General features: G+C 46.0%; 1 protein-coding gene across 2 annotated transcripts; it reads left to right on the top strand.

Annotated features, from left to right (window-relative positions):
* The first annotated feature begins 104 nt into the window (after positions 1 to 104).
* Positions 105 to 23,869, top strand: LOC115556811 (proto-oncogene tyrosine-protein kinase Src-like). Of its 2 annotated transcripts, XM_030374163.1 has the most exons (13): positions 105 to 793; positions 8,210 to 8,493; positions 10,669 to 10,768; positions 11,907 to 11,924; positions 12,412 to 12,510; positions 13,290 to 13,393; positions 15,985 to 16,134; positions 16,663 to 16,818; positions 17,455 to 17,634; positions 17,994 to 18,070; positions 18,749 to 18,902; positions 19,546 to 19,677; positions 20,380 to 23,869. In XM_030374163.1, the coding sequence occupies exons 2-13, from the start codon at positions 8,220 to 8,222 to the stop codon at positions 20,586 to 20,588; spliced, it is 1,653 nt and encodes a 550-aa protein (XP_030230023.1). In that variant the 5' UTR covers positions 105 to 793; positions 8,210 to 8,219; the 3' UTR covers positions 20,589 to 23,869. The 2 variants fall into 2 exon arrangements, with proteins under 2 accessions (XP_030230023.1, XP_030230024.1); XM_030374164.1 differs by lacking the exon at positions 11,907 to 11,924.

The following is a 23,869-nucleotide window of genomic DNA, read 5'->3' on the forward strand; positions in this document are numbered from 1 at the left end:
TTGTCATGTTCTTAATTATCTTCGTCCCAAGGTAGCTTCAAATTGGATCATGACGTAGGACGACTATATCCAAAGGTCCCTGACCAAAAAGCCTATTTATAGGCTACGCCATCGTTGTGAAATGTCTATAAGCCAACATCTGCTACGATGAGCGGTGTCCGTATTGAAACCAGTATCTGACACGTGATGTGTGCAAAATGTTTCAGTTTCATTACCATTTACTGCTTTAAATATGTAGGCTACGTACAATCCATTCGGTACCAACTGAAGAGGGGATGCCGAGGCCTACTACAGCGTGCGTAATACGACCATCATGTCAATATCAGTGTCCGGACGTGATTCTTGACGCCATCTAGCTGCGTAAAGTGCGTAATACAGCCTACCTATCATTTGTGCATCGTGGTTTCGTCAGTGGAGCGTTGTGCGCGTGCCTTTCCACTCAATAGGCATGTTTTTACTAGATCGCTTGTGTTTGCCGATACATTTCGTCGCATGAATTGCGGTCTATGTAGTGATCAAACCGTAGCGTTTTTCCAGGGAACCACAACAGTAGGTCTTGTGTCATTTGCTGCAGCCGGGAGTTGTGCCCCTCACCTCATCAAAGCCGAATCCGTCATGACCTCTCTCCGCGCTTCCCAAATACGCTAAATGGGATTTGTGGTCTGGCCGAGGTTCAACAGCAGCTGGATATCCGTTTCCATTATTTCTCTAATGAGGACAGCGATTAGAATTTAATTGAACATCTCGTTCGCGCGTCTGTGATTTAAGAATCAATCTCAGGACGCATTAAAAGGTGAGTAGATAGGCTATTTACTCCAATTTAAAAGCTATTGTGAAGAATTACGAGCTTTCATATAGCCTATAAGAGTTATTGTGATGCAAAAAAAGATAAATGTAGTATTCGTTAGAGCGGTGTGTGTTTCATTGTTACAGGCCAGTGTAACGGAGGCTTCATGTGGCCATTGCCCGGTGCCTCTCGTGCTCGAGAATACCCCCATTTATATGCGATGCTCGCGATGGGGAATGGTCGAATATCTGATGCCTTTACCCAAGATGACACTGCGGTATAAGATGGGGAAAACGCTTTAGAATATCATGACACTATCCATCGAATTTCAAAATGGAGTTGTAACAGCACCTGTTTTGATTCATCAGGCCGCGTAAGTGCTGCACTATGTGGGCTGTGTAGAGTCAGACACACGGCTAACAGTCCTGTCTTCTTATCATGCCTTTCCCCATTCACAAATCCATCTTGAATATCTGTTTACTCTTGGTTTAATGTACTGGCATGGGCTACTATGCGACTGTTTCTTTTCTATCCTTCTTTTATTCTTTCTGATGGCTCACCCGGCTCATTGTGACAGCTGCTGTTGCCCGTGCAGGCTCCCACTACCCCACCCCTCGCTGCTAGGAACACAGGTTGTCTGAAAACAACTGGTGGGAATCCCGTGGAAATAGCATTGTAATTATGTGGATGATCCATGTATCTTTAGTAATTGTCTCTGTATAATCCCGCACACGTGTTGGTCAACATGTTTATTCAGGTCGGAATTATTCGGACTATGCAATTATATAACATGAATACGATTATATTTTGGTCACAGCCCGTTTTGGGGGATTCAAGCGTTGAGTGATAGGCCTACTAATGAGTAGAGAATGCAAACGTCTAGGTAGTCTTTGTTTTCATTAAATCGATTTGTTGGTTTTTATAGAGTAGGCAAAGAAAGTCAGGGCTGTTCATGATCAACTTATGACCTTTTTAAAAATAAATAATTGTATTCATAATATGTTCTTGATTTTGAAAGCCTATTCGATGTTTTAGAATGAATTAGTGTCCATATGAACATTTAGATAGCTCAGTAAGCATTTAGATAGCCCACATTTAGATGGCTTAGTAAGTCTCTCTCTCTCTCTCTCTCTCTCTCTCTCTCTCTCTCTCTCTCTCTCTCTCTCTCTCTCTCTCTCTCTCTCTCTCTCTCTCTCTCTCTCTCTCTCTCTCTCTCTCTCTCTCTCTCTCTCTCTCTCTCTCTCTCTCTCTCTCTCTCTCTCTCTCTCTCTCTTCCCTCTAAGGGTCTGGACTTCAATAGTGGGTTTGGGACTTTTCATGTTTTGCTTCCCTATTCTTTGTGGCACTGAATGGAACAAGAGCTAATTATACAGCAGCCATCCTCATCGCCAGAAACAATTGTAGGCCGGCCTGTTCACTCAATGATGGACAGAAAACGGAAGTAGGTTTTATCAGCTGGCAGCCGCCCTCCGACTCTGCTCTCCTCCCTCTCTTCTCATGCCCTCTCTCTGTGACTGTGCACTGGCTTTTATTTGATTAGAATGTTACATTCCAGTCATACACTGGAGTGTGTGACCTGGGAGGGCACACACCCATTTGTATTTTTTTTCTAATCCAGAAGTATCTGGAATAATATATAATGAAATGCTTTTGTGAGAGAACGTCAAAAGCAAAGGGCTTCAGAAGAAGCATGATGGTCCATCAGCTGTCGTTTGAGCAAGGTGTTCAGCCACGTGATGTGGGCTGCCTTGCATTCTGATTTCCTTTTGAGGTTAGCACTGAGAAAAAAAAAAGCACACACATATATATATATATAATATATATATATATATACACACACACGCACACACAAACACGCACACCACTATCAAAGGACAAGGACTGGGCACATGAAAGTGTCTGCCGCCCGCGAGTGTTGTGTTTGGCGGAGGCGTGGCTCTGAGGTCGTGCTCCCTCTCTGAAGAACAGCAGGTTGACTACCGCTCCGCTCTGTTATGACTCACGGGCCTCTGTCAGAGCCAAACTTAACACACCATCCTGCTAACCAGCACTGTCTGTGGAAGCAGAGGAAAGATGGAGTTGCTTTTGTTTACCGTAGAAATGATACAGCATGAGAGGTGATTTCTTTTTTGTTATGTCAGTGCTTAGATTATGCGAGCACCCAGGTCTTCGAATCTTAGATCTCACACAGGATTGAGTACGTGGGAAGGCACGTGTCTCTCTTTTTTCTGTGTGACTGTAGGAATGTGAAGTGGAGATACATGAATTTGTGGGGTATATGAAAGATGGAGAAGGTCACAGAGAAGGTCTGAGGCAATTGGAAGTGTCCATCTTGATATGTCACATTCCTGGGCAAACAGAAGTGGCTGTCGCTATTCAGCAGTGTATAAAACTCCACTCCTTTTTCCTCCTCAGTGATCTCAATTCTACTTTGCTTGCTTTCGTCCTCCTCATTTCACATGTTTAGTTACTATATAGTTATTCAATATCATGCACACCCATACACCAGAAAGTAAATGATCCAAATAATAATTGAAAACCCTGAGGTAAATATTCCAACTCTCGTGAACTCTCTTTGTGGCAGTCAAAGGTTTTGAAGGAAGCCCAGTGTTCTTTAGATCCAATCAAATTTAAAAAAAAACTACCCAACTTCATCACTCCTGTGACACTGATGTTATCCTCCTCAAACGTGTGTAAGTCACACGCGTTTGAGCATGACGAGTCCCAACGCAACTCCCCGAGCAATGAGAATATCTCCTCTGGAATGAGACTTTGATACTTACCCTTGTGTAATAATGGATTTGAGGATCATGCCTTTGTTGCCTCCACTGCCACATTCTGCTCTTCTCACAATTCCCCATGGCCACTCACTCTCCCCTTCCCTTTTCTTCTTCCTACCTCCCTGCTGCTCAGGATGTCTTTTTTTGTGCTTGCCGGCACATTTCATACCCTTCCTCAAACCCACCACACTCTTCCTGAATCCCCCCCTCTCACGTCTTCTCCCTTTAATTCCTTCTGTCAATAGTTTCTCTCCCTCTTCCCCTCCCTCTTTTCCTCCCTCTCCCTCTTCCCCTCCCTCCCACTCTCCCTCTCCCTCTCCCTCTCCCTCTCCCTCTCCCTCTCCCACTTTAAGTGTTGAGTGTCAGAAGCCGGTCAGATGTGTTGTTGTTGGGATGAGGCCACTTCGTGATGTCAGAGGGACAGCCAGTTCACCGGAGGCAGCAAGACAATTTGTTTACTTGCAGCGACTTTAAGACAACCAAGTGCAGTGTTTTGGCAAGGCCGTTCAGAGATCTTGAAGTAGGGACAGGCCCCATTGAGCAGGTTCTCGATTTTACTGAGCACTTTTATTGGCCAACTCTTTCTATTTTATGTTTTAATTTTCTTTGTGTTTCCCATAATAATTTCTCGTGCTGAGGTGTGGGTGAGATTGACTTTGTTGATGTGCTTGTGCATGGTGCTGATATGCACATATAATGGTGCTGATAAGCTTAGCAAGGTTCTAGTGTGATCATTAATCCGATTCGGTCTCTGGTGCCTTCATTCGAATAGAAATGGTACAACAATATAACATAACAACAAATGGCTTGCGAGAGCACTATGTATCCGAGTCACATTTTTGTGGAAATTATGTTTAGCGCAAACAGTCTTCAGTGTGCAATCCGACCATCTGCGATTCATAATACTGTTGCTTCTGTTCTACACAATCAAATATGTAGCCTACCTTCTTCTTTTAAGTCGCTTTTTCTCTTCATGCTTTTAGTCTGATGCACATACATTTGCTAATGCTATCCATCTACAGTATCATCATGCATTTTTTATTCTTCTATAGCAGGGCACTGTTATGCAGTCAACATCTTTATATTTGTTATGCATGGCTGATTGCCGCGGTGCTACTAATCCAGTACCTGTACCACTGCTGGATGCACGTAGTTGTCTTTATATGTAATGATTATTCATGAGTCATTAATACATTCAATGCATCATTGGACAAGATACACAGCTAATCACTCTATTAAAGTAATGTGGCATATGCCCTAACAAACTCAATTAATTAAATGAAAGTAGATCAAATGATAAGAAAAGCTTGAACTTGAAAAGGCAGGAAATGCTCCTGAGCAAGAACCTTTTACACTGGCTGCTCTGTAGTCCCAACACCAAGTTGATCAGTGAATACATTGAATGGGTAGTAGGTTCATTGTGTCCTAATAGTCTACTAGCTTCACTGCTGCTATTCGGTAGAGTTTTAGATAGATTAAGTGTTCTGTAAAAGGCTGAAGGCTTAAACCTACCATCTCAAGAAGAGGACTCTCTCTCTCTCGCTCTCTCTCTCTCTCTCTCTCTCTCTCTCTGTCTCTGTCTCTGTCTCTCTCTCTCTCTCTCTGTCTCTCTCTGTCTCTCTCTGTCTCTCTGTCTCTCTCTGTCTCTCTCTCTCTCTCTCTGTCTCTGTGTTATCTTTTGCTGGGGCTTTTCCTTTCCTCCTCAGCCAGTAACTGTAATACCTTGCAAAGAAATTCCACGGTTAACAAGCGTGCTATTTGAGTGGCGACTATATCCTATCATATGGCCACATAGCTGGGGAGAAGAAGCTGTGCCGATCCACAGACCAAAGCGGATGGACTTTGATGCTTCTCATGCAGAGGCAAATGGTCATGGAGCAAACCAGCCCTGTTTAATATGGGTCTACACTGGGGAGCACGATGGGGCTCTAATGGGGCTCTAATGTATTGAGCTAGAGTGTTAGTATGTTTAAATTAAGCATAGTATTAGCATTCAATGACTTGCTTGGCACATTCCAAAAAGGCTGTGGCTTCAAGGTCATTCAACAGCTGGCTAAAGTGGTCTCTTGGCAAGAGGATGGGGATTGACTTTATTTGGGCAGAGTGATAACTCAGTGTTATCTTTACAATCCATCACTGGCATCATGCAATCATATATATTACAAATTTGCAGTCTAAGTTTGAAATGATTTATAGGTGTTTTTTTTAACCTCAAACGTTCATAGTCTTCAATGTAGACTTCAATTCTATTGGCGGTCGGACCGTGTGCGTTCAGTCGGTCATAGAATTCTCTGTGAATATATTTCCTAAATTCCTCGTTCCTCGTTCAACATGAACGGTTGGTTTACAACAATTTGGTCGGTTGGCGGCCAGCAGCAACCGACCCACAACACGTTGTCCTTTTGACGGAACCCAAAGCTTGCGCGTCATCTCCGGGGTAGCTCCGGGCGGTACCAACCAACCAGACCCAAAGTCCATTAACCCCACTCCCCCACCCCCACCTCCATCCAGCTGGCCTCTCGGCCTAATTGAGCGGCTTGCCACTGCCCACGTTGACCTATCTTTTGCATCAGGCCTTGGGGCCTGTCTCTGTGTGTGAGTCAGTTCTGCACCATAGGATATGTTACCCCCCCCCCCCCCCCCCCCCCCCCCCCCACCCCACACCACCACCACCACCTCCCTACCGTGGCAGATCAGGGCCTGGCAGGGGTTGAATCAAAGACTGCGTGAACACACACGTACGCATGAAGTCACTGCAATGCAATCGCACACACACACACACACACACACACACACACACACACACACACACACACACACACACACACACACACACACACACACACACACACACGTATCGATCCACCCACACATTCCCTCAGCGGGATATGTTCTTGTTCATGAGAATTCCCCTACCTGCGTGTGTGACTGCTGTGTTCTCTCTCTCTCTCTCTCTCTCTCTCGCACTCTCTCTCTCTCTCTCGCACTCTCTCTCGCACTCTCTGTCTGTCTCTCTCCCTCTCCACCCACGAGTCCACAGCTGTCCGTTGGCCCGCCACGACAAGGCGCCCACGCGGTTCTTTTTACAGCCCTTTTTCCTGTTCCACTTCTCGTCGTCGCTGTTAGTCACACTCTGGTCTGTCAGAAAGGCTTGCGTCTGATATGCTGGTTGGCTGGTAGGGGGGGGGTTGTGTCTTATGACAAACTCTGTGTTCATGGGAATTAAGGAACAGCTGCTCTCACAACACTCACACACACAGCATACACACGGTCTGAAACTGAGAAGTTCAATATTCACAAAAAGTGTTTGCACGCCTCTGTTGAACAAGCTTAAAAAAGACAGTCTCATACTGAGTCACCCTAGAATCAGTATGAGAATTCCCTAAAAGGAAATGAATGGTTAACTTATTACAAACCGTAAGCCTGGCTTCCTGACAAAGTTAGTCTCTTCTTTGGTTATTGGTTTAGTTCTGTGCTGGCGAATGACCAACCTGAAGGGTCTAACATGTTACTATCAGGCCCTGAGAGCAGGAAGGATGTACTCCCCATTGCAACTTTGGAAGAGAAATAAGATTAATTTGAATATTGTTTTTTTTTGTTTTCGTTATTGATTCTCGGCAGATCCATTTGACCGATAGCATGGCCTTGAGTCTGAAGGGTGTGTGAACGTACGCACATGCGCCCGCGTATGTGTGTGTGTGTGCGTGTGTGTACATTAGTTACTTCAAGGTGTTTTATCCTGTTAGTCTTCGCGTTCTTGGGAGCTGACTGTACCTGGAAGAACTGCAGCATTACCACGTATGGAGCGCCAGCTAGCTAGCACGACTACAGTGGCTTACGGCCGCAGCGGTGCGGCGAAGTGTCAGTGGTCAGAGATAAAACAAGAAGTTAGTGATAAATCTCTGTTCCTTCCCCCCCCCCCATATAATTTATAGCTTATCTCATGGAACGATTATGTTTTGAGTTGAATTGAGTCCAATGAGGGGCAACGGTTTAGTTATGGAAAATTAAATATTGTATAAGAATGTTGATCTAGGAAAAAATGGGAATCTCTTGAAGTGGTCATACATGTTTATGTTGTTCCATAAATTAATCATGGATTCCTATTTTATATTTATTTAGTAAAAGGTTGATGTGCCCTTCACAATGGCTATATGAATATGTGGTCCTTCTAGATTGATATAATTGTCGATAATGCGACAATGCCATGTGGCATATGGGGCATATTCTGAATATATTAAAATGTTTGAATGAATTAAAATGTTTCTGTCAAAGGTGTTGTTCTGTACGGCCTCTCCCTCCATGACCTCCTGGTGAGAAGTGTTCTTGTGGCCGAGTACGGTCACACTGAACTGGAACGGTGCAACATGGAGGCATACCCCAAAAGTATGATTTTCGGTAGAAAACCTGTAAGAGAGTTTAGGATAAAAAAAGTGTTACGTAGTAAAGAGAGTCCCTTTATCCCAATGACCATGAGGAGGAACAAATAATCCCCCACAGTATCAAGAGGCTCAGACCACAGTGCAGCAGTGCCCAGTCGTAGGAGCAGGGCTGTGCGTGACGGGACAGCAGCCAGTGAGTGAGTCCAGCTGAATCCCACTGACCCCCCCCCCCCCCTCCTTGTGACCTCCGCCCCGCCCAGGTCCGCGCACATGGGGGCGGGCAAGAGCAAGCCCAAGGAGCCCGGCCAGCGCTCCATGAGCCTGGACGGGACCATCGGCACCGGCTCGGACAGCGGACACTTCCACCACCTGGGGCCGGCCCAGCAGACCCAGACCCCCAACCGGAGCCCCGCGGCGGGGACGGGCCGGCGGGAGCACCGGGGGCAGCACCAGCACGCGCCCTCAAACACCCCGGAGCTGGCTCTGTTCGGAGGCGTGGACCACACGGGCACGCTCACCTCGCCCCAGAGGGGCCCGCTGTCAGGTAGGCCCCCGACGGCCGGGCCAGAGGGGTTATGGGGGCCAGCTGGAAGACCAATGCTGCTTTCTGATCATTACATTTCTTTGATGTTGTCTTTAATCAAATTGTATTGTTAGCATTATATTTCATGAGGAATTTCACTATAAGTACTAATGTGTGAAGGTTCTGTCGCTTATATATACAGTATATATATATATATATATCTTCTTTGGTGAATTTGTATTGGAGACATACTACATCTATGACACTGAGATGTAAGGCTGTTTGATGCAGTGCGTGTCGCAGAAATGCCTGAGATTTAAATCCAGGGACTTCAATCACTGGGCAAGGTATGCGTCTGAAACAACATCCTATTCTTCTTAAAAGCAAGAACAACTCTCTGCGATATGGAAGCCACAAAACAATAACACAAATGAATGCATTTTCATTTTCTGCTTGAAGGGCCACGTCTTATATCACCCGAAATGGGTTATTGTACGTGTTATGTGAGGGTCGCTCAAGTCCTTATTAGTGCTAAGGTAAAAGGCATTGTCACACGCTGTGATGTACTGAAGGAATTGGAATATTGGAAAAAACATCGGGAGGTGGGGGTGATAGTGTGATTGTGAATAACACTGCTGCACTGCTGGACACGTCCCCATACATGGGGACGTGGAAGAATATGAACATAATTGCTTTAATCCCAGTCTGCTGGCCAGGTAGTAAAAAGATAAAAAGGCCATCTGCAAGATTGCTAAAAAGGACATGGTTGTTCTATCCCATCAGTCAAGTTCACATCAATACATGTCATTTCGATTTGATTTGATTCTATCCAATAGTATGTAAAATACTAAATCTAAATATGTAAAATATTGACGTGATATCGATGATTGGTTGATTATAATGTAATCAAGGTATTGATCACTGGCATCAAATTGTCGATCATAAGCATCATGATGTTGTGCTATAGCATGGATTATTATTTTTTTGGTATCTTGGCATAAAGTGCTGCGCAAGTGGATGTTAATGCTGAATGAAAGAATCACTTGGAAGATCTGGACTCTCATTACACGTCAATCTAGTAGGTAACTAAAATAAAATTTCGCATGGAGCCAGCTACAAAATATAATCTGAGTTACAAAAACAAATGGAAAAACATCTATTATTTGATACAATCACTGGAGGTCTTCTTCAGTGACCCGGCCGCTCGTGGCAGAGCAGTAATCAATAGGATGCCATCGATATGAATAGGTCTGATCATGTCTGACATACTCCATGTGTGCTACACACTGACCCATAATCACATGAGGTCACAGCAAATACTGAGATGTTTGATGCAACATCAATGTCACACGTTTTAATCATGTCAGGGCGATGAGGGGATACTGGCTGATGACATTGGACTGTTAAGTGTCTAGACTGGCCAGATGGTTGTCCTAATACAACTCTGTCTGGAGAGATCGGCACCACATCTGCTTGCAGAAGATAGATTTACTGCCCTCCGTCTCTCTCTCTCTCTCGATCTCTCTTTAACAAATAAATCGATGATTGGCTGGAGAAATCCTACGGTTTCCGCCGGCTCGTGCAGCCTATGGCCATGGGAAGCCCCTTCTATCAGGGTTCCCAAGCGGCCTAGATTACCTAGAGACGTTCAGCACTTTCCAGTCAAGGCAAACAATGGAGGAAATTTAGATCGATCTATTTTCATAATCAGTTTTGGGAATTGATGACCAAACTTTGAGTCATGCCAGTTAAGTCACATAAGTCATGCATTACTTTCATAATAGCTTCAGTTAAGTAATTCATGACTTTAATAGTGGATATCGTCCAGCCAACATTAGCAGTGCCTTTTATGCTCAATGCGGTCACAAAATAAAATGATGTGTAACTGTTTTCAGTTTTTACATTAGCTGTGTGTAGCTTTAATCCTGTGTTTGCGATCGATTATTTAATTGGTGCGGTTGCTGTGCAAATCGTGGATGATCCTTTACAGAACTTGTGTAAGCTTATCGTTCCACATAGACGGTCACTTTTCAACCTTTGTTACAAATAACACTTCTGTATTACCAGCCAGTTGTGTGTGTGTTGGTTTAGGGAGATATTTGTAATGGGGGAGGTGTGGAGAAATAGCCACTTCCCTAAAACACTTTGTTCTGTTTGCGTACGTGTGCGTTGCTCTTTGTGATCCATATCCCGCAGGCGGTGTCACTACGTTCGTGGCCCTGTATGACTACGAGTCACGGACGGCCTCCGACCTCACCTTCAAGAAGGGGGACAGGCTGCAGATCGTCAACAACACGTAAGGAGGACCCCTCGTGGATTACGTATCAGTGCCCCAGACCTCTCCCTGATGCCGGTCCAGATGGCAGGGTCTCCGACCCGCTCTCGCTGTTAACACATAAATCGATAAGAACGAGTCCTACAGCGAGAGCTTCCCTCGGCTCAATCACTCTGCTCCTCTAGTCAAGAGTGCTGATGTCATCAGGACCTCAGGCCTGATCCCAGCCAAAGAACACCAGAAACAATGTCATACATTGTGATCCATTGTAGGATTATACAGACGTCCTACAATGGGTCACAATGAATCCAGCAAGCAACGGGTTTTGGGTTTTTGTTATCCCTGCATAGTAAAGCGTAGCACGAAAGTTGTGCTCACTTGAACTGAAGCCCTGATTCCCCTCCGCCCCCGACAGATTGGCAGTGGCGGTACAGGACGCGTAGTACAGCTAAATATAAAAGGCACCAGTTCCCAGAAAAAGCTCGTAGAGCAGGTGGTCCTGTGGCGATCCCGACAATGGTGTTGTTCTGTACGCTCTCTCCCTCCATGACCTCCTGGTGGGACGAGTGTTCGGGTGGCAGCTGTACGGTCACACTGAACTGTGACGCTGCAACATGGAGTCATGTTCCACACTAGTGTAACGTCTCTTCCACTGTGATTCCCCTCGTGATGGAGCCAGCTAATCGTCGAGATCGCAATGTTTTGATCCCTTCCTTTTGCTATTTGATACTTCAAATATGTATAGTTTATATTATAGTAGAGTCAACATCTGTCTATGGTGTTCCGTTACACCACGCGTCCCCCTGCAGGTCAACCAAGCATGCATTCATTTTGTACAAAGTTGACCGGTCTGAATACGTTGGCATTTTGAGATCGGCAATCACAAATTTAATGTCTCCCAATGTTTTTCGAGAACAGAAAGGAACGTACGTATCGCCGCACATACGTTGTCTCATACTAAAAGCGAAACGATCAACATAACAGCATCACTGGTCAGCATCACCACCAGCGCCCGGTCCGTCCGTGGCGCGCCACGAAGCACCGTGGCCCCCGCTCGCAAACGCTGCACGCTCTGCTGTGTCTTGATGTGTCCGCTGTTTTCCGTCATCTCTCCCTCTTCTCTTTCTCTCTCTTTCTCACGCTTCACGGTTTCTCCTAGGAGAAAGTACAGCTTCAGGTCAGTATCCCCATTGTGCAGTCCACACATGCTTTCCGATGTGCCCTCGTGTTCGCCCCCCCCCTTTAGAGAGGCCCGGGTGTGCTTGGTAATAGACGTAGTGTAGCATCTAGATCAGTAGTAATGGGATGCACTCTGACATGTTTGATGCTCTAATGCCAAATCCCCTCCCTGAATAATGCATTTTATTTCAATGCACCCAATGTGGATGCATGTAGATGTATGTATGAAAGATGTGTCTTTTAGCTTCTTCTGTCTTTCTACCATTCGATTTATGTGTCCCGTATGTCCCACTCTATCATGAAGTACACTGACCTCAGATTGAATTGCTCAATCGCGTTCTTGCTCTAATAATCTCTCTCTCTCTCTCTCTCTCTCTCCTCTCCTCTCCTCTCCTCTCCTCTCCTCTCCTCTCCTCTCCTCTCTCTCTCTCGCTGTCTCTATGTGTGTGTCTCTCTCCATGGATGACACCTACGTATATGTTTAGGGAAGGGGACTGGTGGCTGGCTCGCTCCCTGACGACCGGAGAGAGCGGGTACATCCCCAGCAACTACGTGGCCCCATCCGACTCCATCCAAGCAGAAGAGTACATCACCCACTCCCCTTATTTATCTCTCTCTCTCGCTCTCTCTCTCTCTCTAGGCTTTTCTTGTTTATTTTATTCCTTCATTGTATATTTTCCGGCGCAGATTGTTTCACCCCCTCCTCCCCTCCTCCCCCCATCCCCCGCCCAGTTTTCACACTCCATCACAGTCGTAGTCTCCTCATATCAGTATTAATGGCATCAAAATATTGCTGTAAAAGTATTAGAAGGACACTTGTTCTTAGGGAATGTTTGCTACCCCAAATACAGTATGGTACTCGCCGAAAAGGAAAGCAGCCATCTGTGGATTGATGGACCGCCAAAAGAGACACATTTTAGAAATTAGACACGATTAGACACACGATTATTTTTACCCTCGTTCACAATGGTGGGAAACAATAAGAATCCAACACATTGACACGTTCATATGTTTGCATTTACAAACATATCCTTTGTTTCACCGTGTTAGAAGTGTAATGCAAACATTCAAGTGTTAATGACATCTCCTTATAGTAACGCCAATACAAAGTAATATCAACGAGATGTGTCATACATTGCATCGAGATCCACAACAACACAATTGCAGACGCGACTTGGGTGTCGCGACTGAATGAGTACTCCTACTGAGGTTAAGTCCTGACATCCCTGTTAGCCGTTACTCTGAAGGCCCCCTTTGCTGATGGTGTCGTAGGGCCTCTACCACCAGTTGTCTGCACCAGGCGCGCAGGCTTGTCATTTGTCTCCCCCCATCTAATGCTCCCCCCTTCCCCTCCGTTTGACAGGTGGTATTTTGGGAAGATCACTCGGAGAGACTCTGAGAGGCTCCTGTTGAGCTTGCAGAACAGACGGGGAACGTTCTTGGTACGCGAGAGCGAGACCACCAAAGGTAAGGAGGAGGAGGTGGAGGGGGAGAACAGATCTAAGTGAGGCGGCCATAGTTTTGAATCCGACAGTGTTTTCAAAGAGGTATAGAAAGGTTCTTCCACAACTCAATGATTGCTACCCTGTGTATTCATGATTAATCATTACAAAACATACATTTTTTGTTGTCATTTCAAGATTAAAGATAGGCCATTATATCTCAATTAACCAAATTTACTGCAAAACTGAAGAAATTAGGTTGGTTTGAAGTAATATATATATATATTTATATCCCTTTGTACCAGCCATGCTTCTGCCATTCCAAACTGTCTCTCACACACACACACACACAGACACACGCCACACTGTGGGATACTGTAGGAAATCCACATCCCATATGTCCCCACGCAGCATAGCCAAACAACAGGTGACTGTATTAAACTCTTCCCTCAGAAATGTTGTCAAACGACAGCTGTACATAGCAAGCTGCACGTATTGCAAGGCTTGCAAAGGTTTAAGGCAGTGGCATAACCATCAGGACGGCTGTTAAAATGTCATGTAAATACAAATGCATTCTGCACAAAAGTTGGATACCATTTGACATCTTTCATCTTCTGTTGGACAACCCCGGAAAAACATTAGACAAGTGCTATGTGTAATGGTTGCAGTCCAAAAATACATATTCGCTGTCATTTTCCTCAGAAATACAGTTTCCCTTGGTGACCACAACCCCACACAAACAAATCTGTTCAATATTTGACCTTTTTATTTTCCAAATCAGCATAGTGTGGATGGAAAAATAGAAACCCCTGCTAGAGTTCCCCTTTACAAACTCAAAGCAGAACTAGCTGATTGACAATTTTGCATCAATTATTTTGTAAGTGTCGACCATATGTCCCTAAAGCCAGATCTCATTCTCTGCCAGCAAGCCCTTATTTTCTATCTCTGGGGAATCCCTTGGAAAAGAAAAGGGGGCTAAGCGTCTTAATGAAGGTAGTAGGCATTTGAAAAAACCCAAGCCAGTGGTACTTGCCACCCTCTCTCTGCAGTCATGGGGCTCTGGCTTTGGAGTTCAGTGGATAAATTCTCTCTCTCTGTCTCTCTCTCTCTCTCTCTCTGTCTCTGTCTCTGTCTCTGTCTCTGTCTCTGTCTCTGTCTCTGTCTCTCTCTCACTGTGTCTGTGTCTCTGTCTCGATCTCTCTCTCTCTTTGTCTCTCTGTCTCTGTCTCTGTCTCTGTCTCTCTCTTTCTCTCACTCTCTGCCTGTCTCTCTCACTCTCTGACGTAGAATCTGACAGGGCTGAAGTCCTTAGGGAGTTGTTGCAGATCCATTTTATACAGTATGTGTGGAAGGCGGAGCAGGGGGGGCAGAGGGAGCATGTGTGTGTGTGTTGGGGGGGGGGGGGGGGACTACGGCCTGTGAATCAATAGGGTTGAATCACTAGCAGGACTGGGTCATTCTTAGGAGGGTGCTGCCTTTCACCCCTCGGCTGTAAATCTCTGTTCTTCCAACACCCTCACGCACAAATTACGACCGCACGTGCACGCAGGCGGGCGCACACACAGGCATGCGCATGCACGCACACATGAGCACGGGCACACATTCACAAACACGAGCGCGCACACACATACACATACAGGGAATAGTGTATGCACAGAGGTGTCGGAAAGAGGAAGTGTTCCAGGGAGAGGAGGGCCCGGAGGCTGAGCGGTAGGGGGCTGTTGATCCCGGGGCTGTGTTGCTATGTATTGCCGCTGCTAACGTTGAAGCGTAAACCCCATCAAGATGAAGGGCATAGCTCATATGCAGACGTGCATGGTAGCATGGTCACAGGCCCTCTGGGTGGGAGACACAAGCACCAACAGGCTAGCTTCATTTCTGGAACGCATCAAACAGAAAACCAATCCTGATCTTAAATATATATATTATATATATATATATATATATATATATATATATATATATACATGTCCTTAAATACTTGTTCTGCTGACATGTTGCCGAGTGTCTTGCCGTGTTTGTTTTCTAGCATTTGATCTTGCCAAATCTCCATTTGAATCATTTTCTTGGAGCACCAGAACGATGAAATGTTCCATGCGTAAGACGTGCCCGAAGCGGCCGCTGGATCATAAAGTGAATAAGCAATATTTTTTTTGCAGATTAAGAGTCAGACTCAATAACTCCAAAAAATGTCCTAACTTATTCAGAAACACACTCTGACAGTAGGGGTTGCATTAGAAACTTCTACGATTAGCTTGGCTCACCTCAGCATCACATTGTTTTGGTTTTCATTGTCTTAAATATGGTGTAATCATGAAAGTAGAGGGGTATCGAATATTTCAGGAATTGCTGATTGGCTCAAGCGGATCCATCAAGGATCATGATGTTTATTTTGGTTGAGGCGGCTTCAGTTCTAGAGGAAGCTTTGATGGAGGGGAGACAGAGACCAACACTAATCCCAGCTGTCGAGGATACGGTGAACGCTGACTAGTGTCTTCTTTCTAACCTTGTTGATCCAACAACCCCCTCTTCTCCTCCTCCTCCTCCTCCTCCTCCTCCTCCTCTTCCTCTTCTTCCGCCTCCTCCTCCTCCTCCTCCTCCGTTCTGTGTCTGAAGGGGCGTACTGTCTGTCGGTGTTGGACTATGACAACACCAAAGGGCTGAACGTGAAGCACTACAAGATCCGCAAGCTGGACAGCGGGGGCTTCTACATCACATCCCGCACCCAGTTCAGCAGCCTCCAGCAGCTGGTCTTCCACTACCGCAGTCAGTAGACCAAACCCCCCCACACACATACACCTCTACCTCCCCCCTGCCCTCGCCTCATAGCTCCTCTCTTTACCTCTTGTTCCAGGATTTATCTCCAAGGCTCTGTCACACTCATTGACTCGTTTTATAATTTATAATATATGCCACGAATTAGAGGTAGAAACCTATTTCCTTTGTGATCCCTAGTCGTATTAATTCTACTAATACAATATTTAGTTTATTTTTTATATATTTAAGTTATATTTAATATTGAAGTTCCAAGCATATGGATTTAGTACATCAATTGTATCCATATTATATCCACAATATTCAGCAAGGTGTCACATTTCCAATGATCCCACTGACTGTGCTCATCACAGGTACTAATATAGTTAGTTATAAGCTTATATATAATTAGACGTGTCATTCAGGAGGAAATCCCTCAAAAAGAGGGGGGTTAGCCAAGCGGTTGACCGCATGCACACATACAAACACAGCGTCGTCCGCCACATCCTAATCGCCCTCGTCCTGGTGGTCTGGTTTCAGAGCACTCAGACGGCCTATGTCACTCGCTGACGGACGTGTGTCCCGTGGCCAAGCCCCAGACCCAGGGGCTGGCGCGGGACGCCTGGGAGATCCCCCGCGAGTCCCTCCGCCTGGACCTCAAGCTGGGCCAGGGCTGCTTCGGGGAGGTCTGGATGGGTGAGTCCCTCTCCCTCTCTCTCACTCCCTCACTCTCCATCACCAACGGCCACCGAGGTTCGGTCTCCATCACATCTCGAGCTTGCGCAGTTGTGTCACCGATTTGGACGTAGCCAAAGAGAGTTATGGCCGCTTGGCTCCACTCGTATAATCGTGTGTTGGGAGGAATCTGCCGCTGGCCGGAGTTTGCTGGCGGTGTTCTTTGCGTTGATGTCATTTCTGCGGACCTGTCGACGGCTCGTGTTAATCCCTCCTGGGGGGAGCCGTTGTACTCTGTGGCTCGCTGCTGCCGACTCTGGAGAACGGGCTGACCTCATGTTTCCTTACAGCGGATCTGGTTCCGTTCATTCCTTGGCCGTCTTTGTCATTAATTAGCTCTAAGCATACGCTGCTCTCCCCGAAATTGTGTGCGTGTGAGCCTTGTCCATCGGGGGACGAGAGCCGGGCTCGAAAGGTCATGTGTTGTGTTGTGTGTGACTGAAGCTCTTTTTAACCTTTTCGGTGCAAGTGTTCATTTTTCCGAATTCAAATCACATCACAGCAAAACCAAACACTCACACAAAGGACACACCGCCTCCCCGAGCGGCTGTCCGTCCGGGTGACATCAGTGACTCGAAAGGCCGTGTGTCCCGGCAGGCACCTGGAACGGGACGACGCGTGTGGCCATCAAGACCCTGAAGCCGGGCACCATGTCCCCCGAGGCCTTCCTGCAGGAGGCCCAGGTGATGAAGAAGCTGCGGCACGAGAAGCTGGTGCAGCTGTACGCCGTGGTGTCGGAGGAGCCCATCTACATCGTCACCGAGTACATGAGCCAAGGTGACCCCGGAGACACACGCGCACACACACACACATACATGTGATCGCGTGCGCAAACAAGCACAGACACGCCCAACACGTGCGCTCGTGCCTGGACACACACAAACACACAAATGCATTAACATTCAATAACGAGTCCTCCAAGGCAAGATGTACTATTGAACTGTTTAATAATTTACTAGTCGCTTTTGTCCAAAAGCGTCCAATGAATACAGAGACAGGTCTCGTGAACACAACTCACCAGCCCCCATACTAGACCTGCCCGTCAATACTCTGCTGAACAGGAGCCCCAATTTACTTCTGGTCCTCGCTCTGTGCTATTGAATCCTAATTCCCTATATATATTGTTTGCTGAACAGGTAGTTTACTGGACTTCCTCAAAGGTGACGCAGGGAAGTTGCTTCGTCTTCCTCAGCTCGTTGACATGGCCTCTCAGGTACCGTCGCCCCAGATCTACTGCCTCTCGGTGCACCGCGTTCCTCCTCAGCTATTGATCCCAACCAGTAGAGAGCCGCTCTCCCCGCTCCCCTCTCCCTGCTCCCCCCTCCCCCCTCCCCCTCCCCCTCCCCCCTCCCCACTCCCCCTCCCCACTCCCCACTCCCCCTCCCCCCTCCCTGCTCCCTCACTCTTGTATAGCTCAGCTGTTCTTGTTCTTTCTGCTGACGTTTTGTATCTTGTGTCTCGCTCTCTCGGACTCTCTCTCTCTCTCTATCTATTTATCTATCTATCTATCCATCCATCTCCCTCCTTCTCTCTCTCTGTGTTATCTTTCCCCTCTCGGTCTCCCTCTCTCTCTCTCACTCTCTCCCTTTCTCTCTCCCTCTCTCTCTCTCTCTATCTCACTCTCTCTCTCACTCTCCCTCTCTGTCTCCCTATCTCCTGTCCCCTCTGTCTCTCTCTCTCTCACTCTCTCCCGCTCTCTCTCCCTCTCTCCTGTCCTCTCTGTCTCTCTCTCTCTCTCCATCTCTGTCTCACTCCCTTCCCTCTCTGTCTCACTCTTGCTCTGTCGCTCTCTGTCACTCTCTCTCTCTCTCTCTGTCACTCTTTCGCTCTCTGTCACTCTCTCTCTCTCTCTCTGTCACTCTCGCTCTGTGTCCCTCTCCCTCCCCCCCAGATTGCAGCGGGCATGGCGTACGTGGAGCGGATGAACTACGTGCACCGGGACCTGCGGGCGGCCAACATCCTGGTGGGGGACAGCCTGGTGTGTAAGGTGGCCGACTTCGGCCTGGCGCGGCTCATCGAGGACAACGAGTACACGGCCCGACAGGGTAGGAGGAGACCGCCACACACAGACACACAGACTCACACACACACAGACACACACACACACACACACACACACACACACACACACACACACACACACACAGACACAGACACACAAAGACACACACAATCACACACCTCAGGCGTCCTGGGATAGGGATAGCAAAGCACACACATAATAGCCATGATGGGTCTGCTCCTTCTCGTGACCCTTCAAACCCCTAACGGTCCATAAGTTGAATTATGTAACTGCACAGTATAAACAATCTGGACAATGACATTCTTGAATCTCAAGTGGCGGTGGTGTCACGCAAAACCATCTGTGACGAAGAAAAGTCAGCACACACTTACACACCTAAGGGTCCTCCTGGGATAGGGGTGGCGAAGCACACACGTTATGATCCTGATGGCTCTGCTCCTTCTATGTACCAGTGCACTGCTAGTAGACTTATCCTCACTAGTTGAGTCTACCCGCGTACCCTGGTAGATAACATGAGCGGACCCATAATTAGTTTAACGAGCGACACCTGGGTCAAACAACGTTTGATCATTCTATCAAGCACAATGTAATCTGATGCCTTTTGTCCGTTGCCCTCTGCTTATCCACAACTCAAAGCACTTTTTCCATTTCCCATGATGCCCCAGGAGCCAAGTTTCCCATCAAGTGGACGTCTCCGGAGGCAGCTCTGTACGGCCGCTTCACCATCAAGTCAGACGTCTGGTCCTTTGGTGTGCTGCTCACAGAGCTGGCCACCAAGGGAAGAGTCCCTTACCCAGGTAAGGGCCTCCAACGCACACAGACCTACACCAACGCCCACAACCCCCCCCCCCCCCCCCACACACACACACACACACACACACAATTAAACCTGTGTGTTAAAATAGGAAGATAATATGCTAGAATCTTCTTGAGACTCGCAGGTAAAAGCTTTGCATTGGATAATTAACAATTACTCTTATTGTTTAATTGTTTTAGTATATACCACACGTGAACACTCCAACAATAAACAATTCTGCGATGAAAACAATATCCAGAGTTTGAGATCTCAATCATGGGATATTGCCCGATATCCCGAGATAGCGAACCAATCAAATTGTGCCATTTTAGGAGGTTCACGTGTAGCATATACTAAATAAATGTTTATATGTCTAATAAAAACATGAAATGATGAAAACAGGACAACAGATTCAATCACTGTAGTTGATTGCAAAACCATGTGCTGACTGAGAAATGTAATTTATTCTCTCTCTCTCTCTCTCTCTCTCTCTCTCTCTCTCTCTCTCTCTCTCTCTCTCTCTCTCTCTCTCTCTCTCTCTCTCTCTCTCTCTCTCTCTCTCTCTCTCTCTCTCTCTCTCTCTCTCTCTCTCTCTCTCTCTCTCTCTCTCTCTCTCTCTCTCTCTCTCTCTCTCTCTCTCTCTCTCTCTCTCTCTCTCTCTCTCTCTCTCTCTCTCTCTCTCTCTCTCTCTGTCCCATCCCAGGGATGGTGAACCGCGAGGTGCTGGACCAGGTGGACCGGGGCTACCGGATGCCCTGTCCGTCCGAGTGCCCCGGCTCCATGCACGAGCTGATGCTGTCCTGCTGGCGGAAGGAGCCCGAGGAGCGGCCCACCTTCGAGTACCTGCAGGGCTTCCTGGAGGACTACTTCACGTCCACGGAGCCCCAGTACCAGCCCGGGGAGAACCTATAGAGACACTGTATGCTAGCCCCGCCCTCCCCTCATCGCCCCTCCCTGCCCCTTCGCCTCAAGAAGCTTTTACAGTCAATCCATCTGCATTCCCCCCCCCCCCCTTCATGGAGAGAGCTCTGTTCTCTTCTTTTTTCTTTGTTTTTAAATCCATTTTCTGTGGCGGGAACACGACCGCCTCCATAGGAACGGGACGCTGTGCCTCGGAGAAGGGAGAAGGCCCACCGAGGAACCGGGAGGAGCTCCTTTGGGTTTGTCTCTGCCAGGGATAGCAGGAAACCCGAGAGAGGTGCGAGGTTCTCCTGTGACGGTAGAGGAACTCAGAGGGGGGGACACCTACGCACTGGGAGCAGATAAAGGGGCTGCTCTATTTGGACCGTGTTCTGGTTGGGGAGGGACTCCCGTTGACTGTGCCAACGACTTTGATTTCTGCAGCCGGGGCGCGTGTGTGGAGACGGATCCTCCCGCCTGGAGATGACCTTCTGGTGGCTAGATGGGGTGTTCTCATGGAAACTTCCCACCGTGTGTGTGTGTGTGTGTGTGTGTGTGTGTGTGTGTGTGTGTGTGTGTGTGTGTGTGCGGCGGTCTCCCCCAGTAATCCGCGGGAGAGCACTGCCACTGTGGCACAGGTGCCAAAGGAATGTCGACTTTCTGTTTCTGTGTCTCCTTTTCTCCAAATCACTCTCCTTCCTGTCACGGTTACTTCCTGTGTGTCCGTCTGTGAATCTGTCTTTGGTCTGTCTGTTTTTCTGTCTTCCTCGTCTTTTTCTCCAGTCTGCCTTTTATTATTATCTCTCTTTCTCTCTGTCTCTCTCTCTCTCTGTCTCTTTCTCTCTCTTGCTTTCGCTCTCTCTCTCGTTCTCGCTTTCTTTCTCTTTCTCTGTCTCTGTCTCCCTCTCTCTCTCTCTCTCTCTCTCTCTCTCTCTCTCTCTCTCTCTCTCTCTCTCTCTCTCTCTCTCTCTCTCTCTCTCTCTCTCTCTCTCTCTCTCTCTCTCTCTCCAGTTTTCTCAAGTGCAGCTTCTTCAAGCAAGTGTTGACTCTGGAACAATTGTGTTCTTTTTTTTAACTCTGAAATGTCTGGGTTTTCGCTTTCTTATATTATTTAATTTGTTTCATAATTTTTTGTTCATAAACTTTTGTCAGATTTTCTGAATTTAAAAGAATAAGTTGTAATCACCACTTATCATGGGAGTGCCAGGGTAATTGTAGTTGACAGGCTGGTTCTGCAATGCTGGAAGTAGGTAGCAGCATTTTAATGCTTGTTTTGTAATCCACATACTCACAAAACATGTATATTTTAACCCTCCTTCAATTTTTAAATCTCTCTCTGTCTCTCTTAACTTTAAATCAACTGCTTTTTCAAAAGGTTGGATCCAAGCGAAAAAGGTGTCTTATATGCGTAGTGATATAAGGTAACTCGTTGCTTGGACAGAAAATCTTAATACAACAAACTAATTGTACAGAAAACCCTGTTCTGGTAGCACCTTAGAGAAGAACGCCTTTCAGAAGGGAGAGAAGAAAGGTTTGGAGTTGTTTCTACGCGATATTGTTTTCTCCTTTATAACCCTTTTTAACCTTGTTTCAAAATGCGGCTGAAATGACCACTGGTCGTGTTACTGTACTATAGCCAGGGCATTGAAGCCAACTTTGTTCCGTGCCAATCCAATTCCTGTTTCTTTACTGCTGTCAATGTATATATGGCCTTCTTATTCATTTGGGTGCTCATTTGGATATGTTTAATTTATCTTAAAATGTACAGTACAAGTCTGCCCAGCTGTGTGTTGAACTTTCCAAGTCATCCAAATCCAATGAACAAGTTCATCATGTGTTATAGAGTGTTCAGTTTTGGATTAAATATATAAATGCAATCTGACCGCCCTAATTGAAACGACAAGTTGCATCAGGTAATCATGATTAATTAAAGTATTCTTACAGATTGAAGACGAAGTAAGCATGCGGTCTAGCCATTATGCTCATGGCCTTTGTGCTAGTAATAATATACTGTAGTGTACATTAACATGTGTATGTTTACTTTATATAACTTAAAACACTGAAATGTGTGCCATCCATTGAAATCGATGTTTGAATTGATTTGTACTTCCTCGACAATGCCCCTGTTCTTTTCCTTTGTCATGCTGTGCATAAGGTAGCGGTTTGTAGACGTATTATTATTCAAGCGTCTCCTCTTTTTGTTGTATTTTGCGCACTTTCTTATGGCTTAGTTTTATGAGGTGAAGGCTGTAGCAAAGAATATAGTAAAGAGTGACTGAGAATGTTAGGGGGATAACAACCTGTGGATTGAGCTTGAGCCAAATACTGAAATGGAATTATACTGACAGCACCATCTCCGGTGAGTTGGTGTGTTTACAGTTGGAAAATTGTGCAAACTGAAAGATTTCAATGACTTCACGGTGATGACATTCGTCTATGTCATTAACTGGCAGTGTGTTCGGGGCCGCTCACTGTTTGATTATTATATTCAGTGACATATGTTCCATACAGCAATAAGAGTGTTCATTTTCTGTATTTGGACCTCTTATAGTAGGCCTATAAAAAAATAACATTTATTAGGAAACTTAAGATTAATTTTGTAAATAGTATCTAAAACAGAGTGTGACTTTCATGTAATTACTTTTGTACAGACTTTGCTTTGCTCTCCAATCGCACCAGTCTCCCAAGGGTTTTACAATGGTGATGCAAGCCTTCTCCCAACATGCTCTGATGAGACGCTAGAATAGATTATCTTAAGTATTTCTTCATTTAAAGTTATAATTTATTAAGTTTTCTAGTTTTTTAAAGTCACCCTGAGGTAAAATTATATTTATAAACTCTTAACCTCTGTATGCGCTGCAGACAATTAAATTGAAATGCGACCTGACATGAATTTCAGACTCTAGATCATTGCACATTGCAACTAATTGTTTTTTTTAAACCATGTTACATTCTTGATACATGATCAAATCTTTCCCCTGCATGCTCTTTGGAACAGCACACATGGGCAGACAAGTAAAGATAAATATGATTGGATATGCTGTGTTCCATGAAGCAATGTCTCTGTTTCTTTTATGAATCTATGCAGTTTTGGTCTGGCATTCCTGCAATCTTTAATTGTTGGCATTTTGGTTTGTTTAATTTAAGAGACATTAATCAAACAAAAAGTGTTATAGCATTTTATATGGATGACCTATTTTGACTTTTTTTGTTTTGATGTAACAGGATTGGAATGGGTATTGTGCCAATTTATGTTTATCTTTAAATGTGCAATAAATTATATTTCAAATGTG

The sequence above is a fragment of the Gadus morhua genome, chromosome 13, assembly GCF_902167405.1.
Source record: "Gadus morhua chromosome 13, gadMor3.0, whole genome shotgun sequence".
Classification (NCBI taxonomy): Eukaryota; Metazoa; Chordata; class Actinopteri; order Gadiformes; family Gadidae; genus Gadus; species Gadus morhua.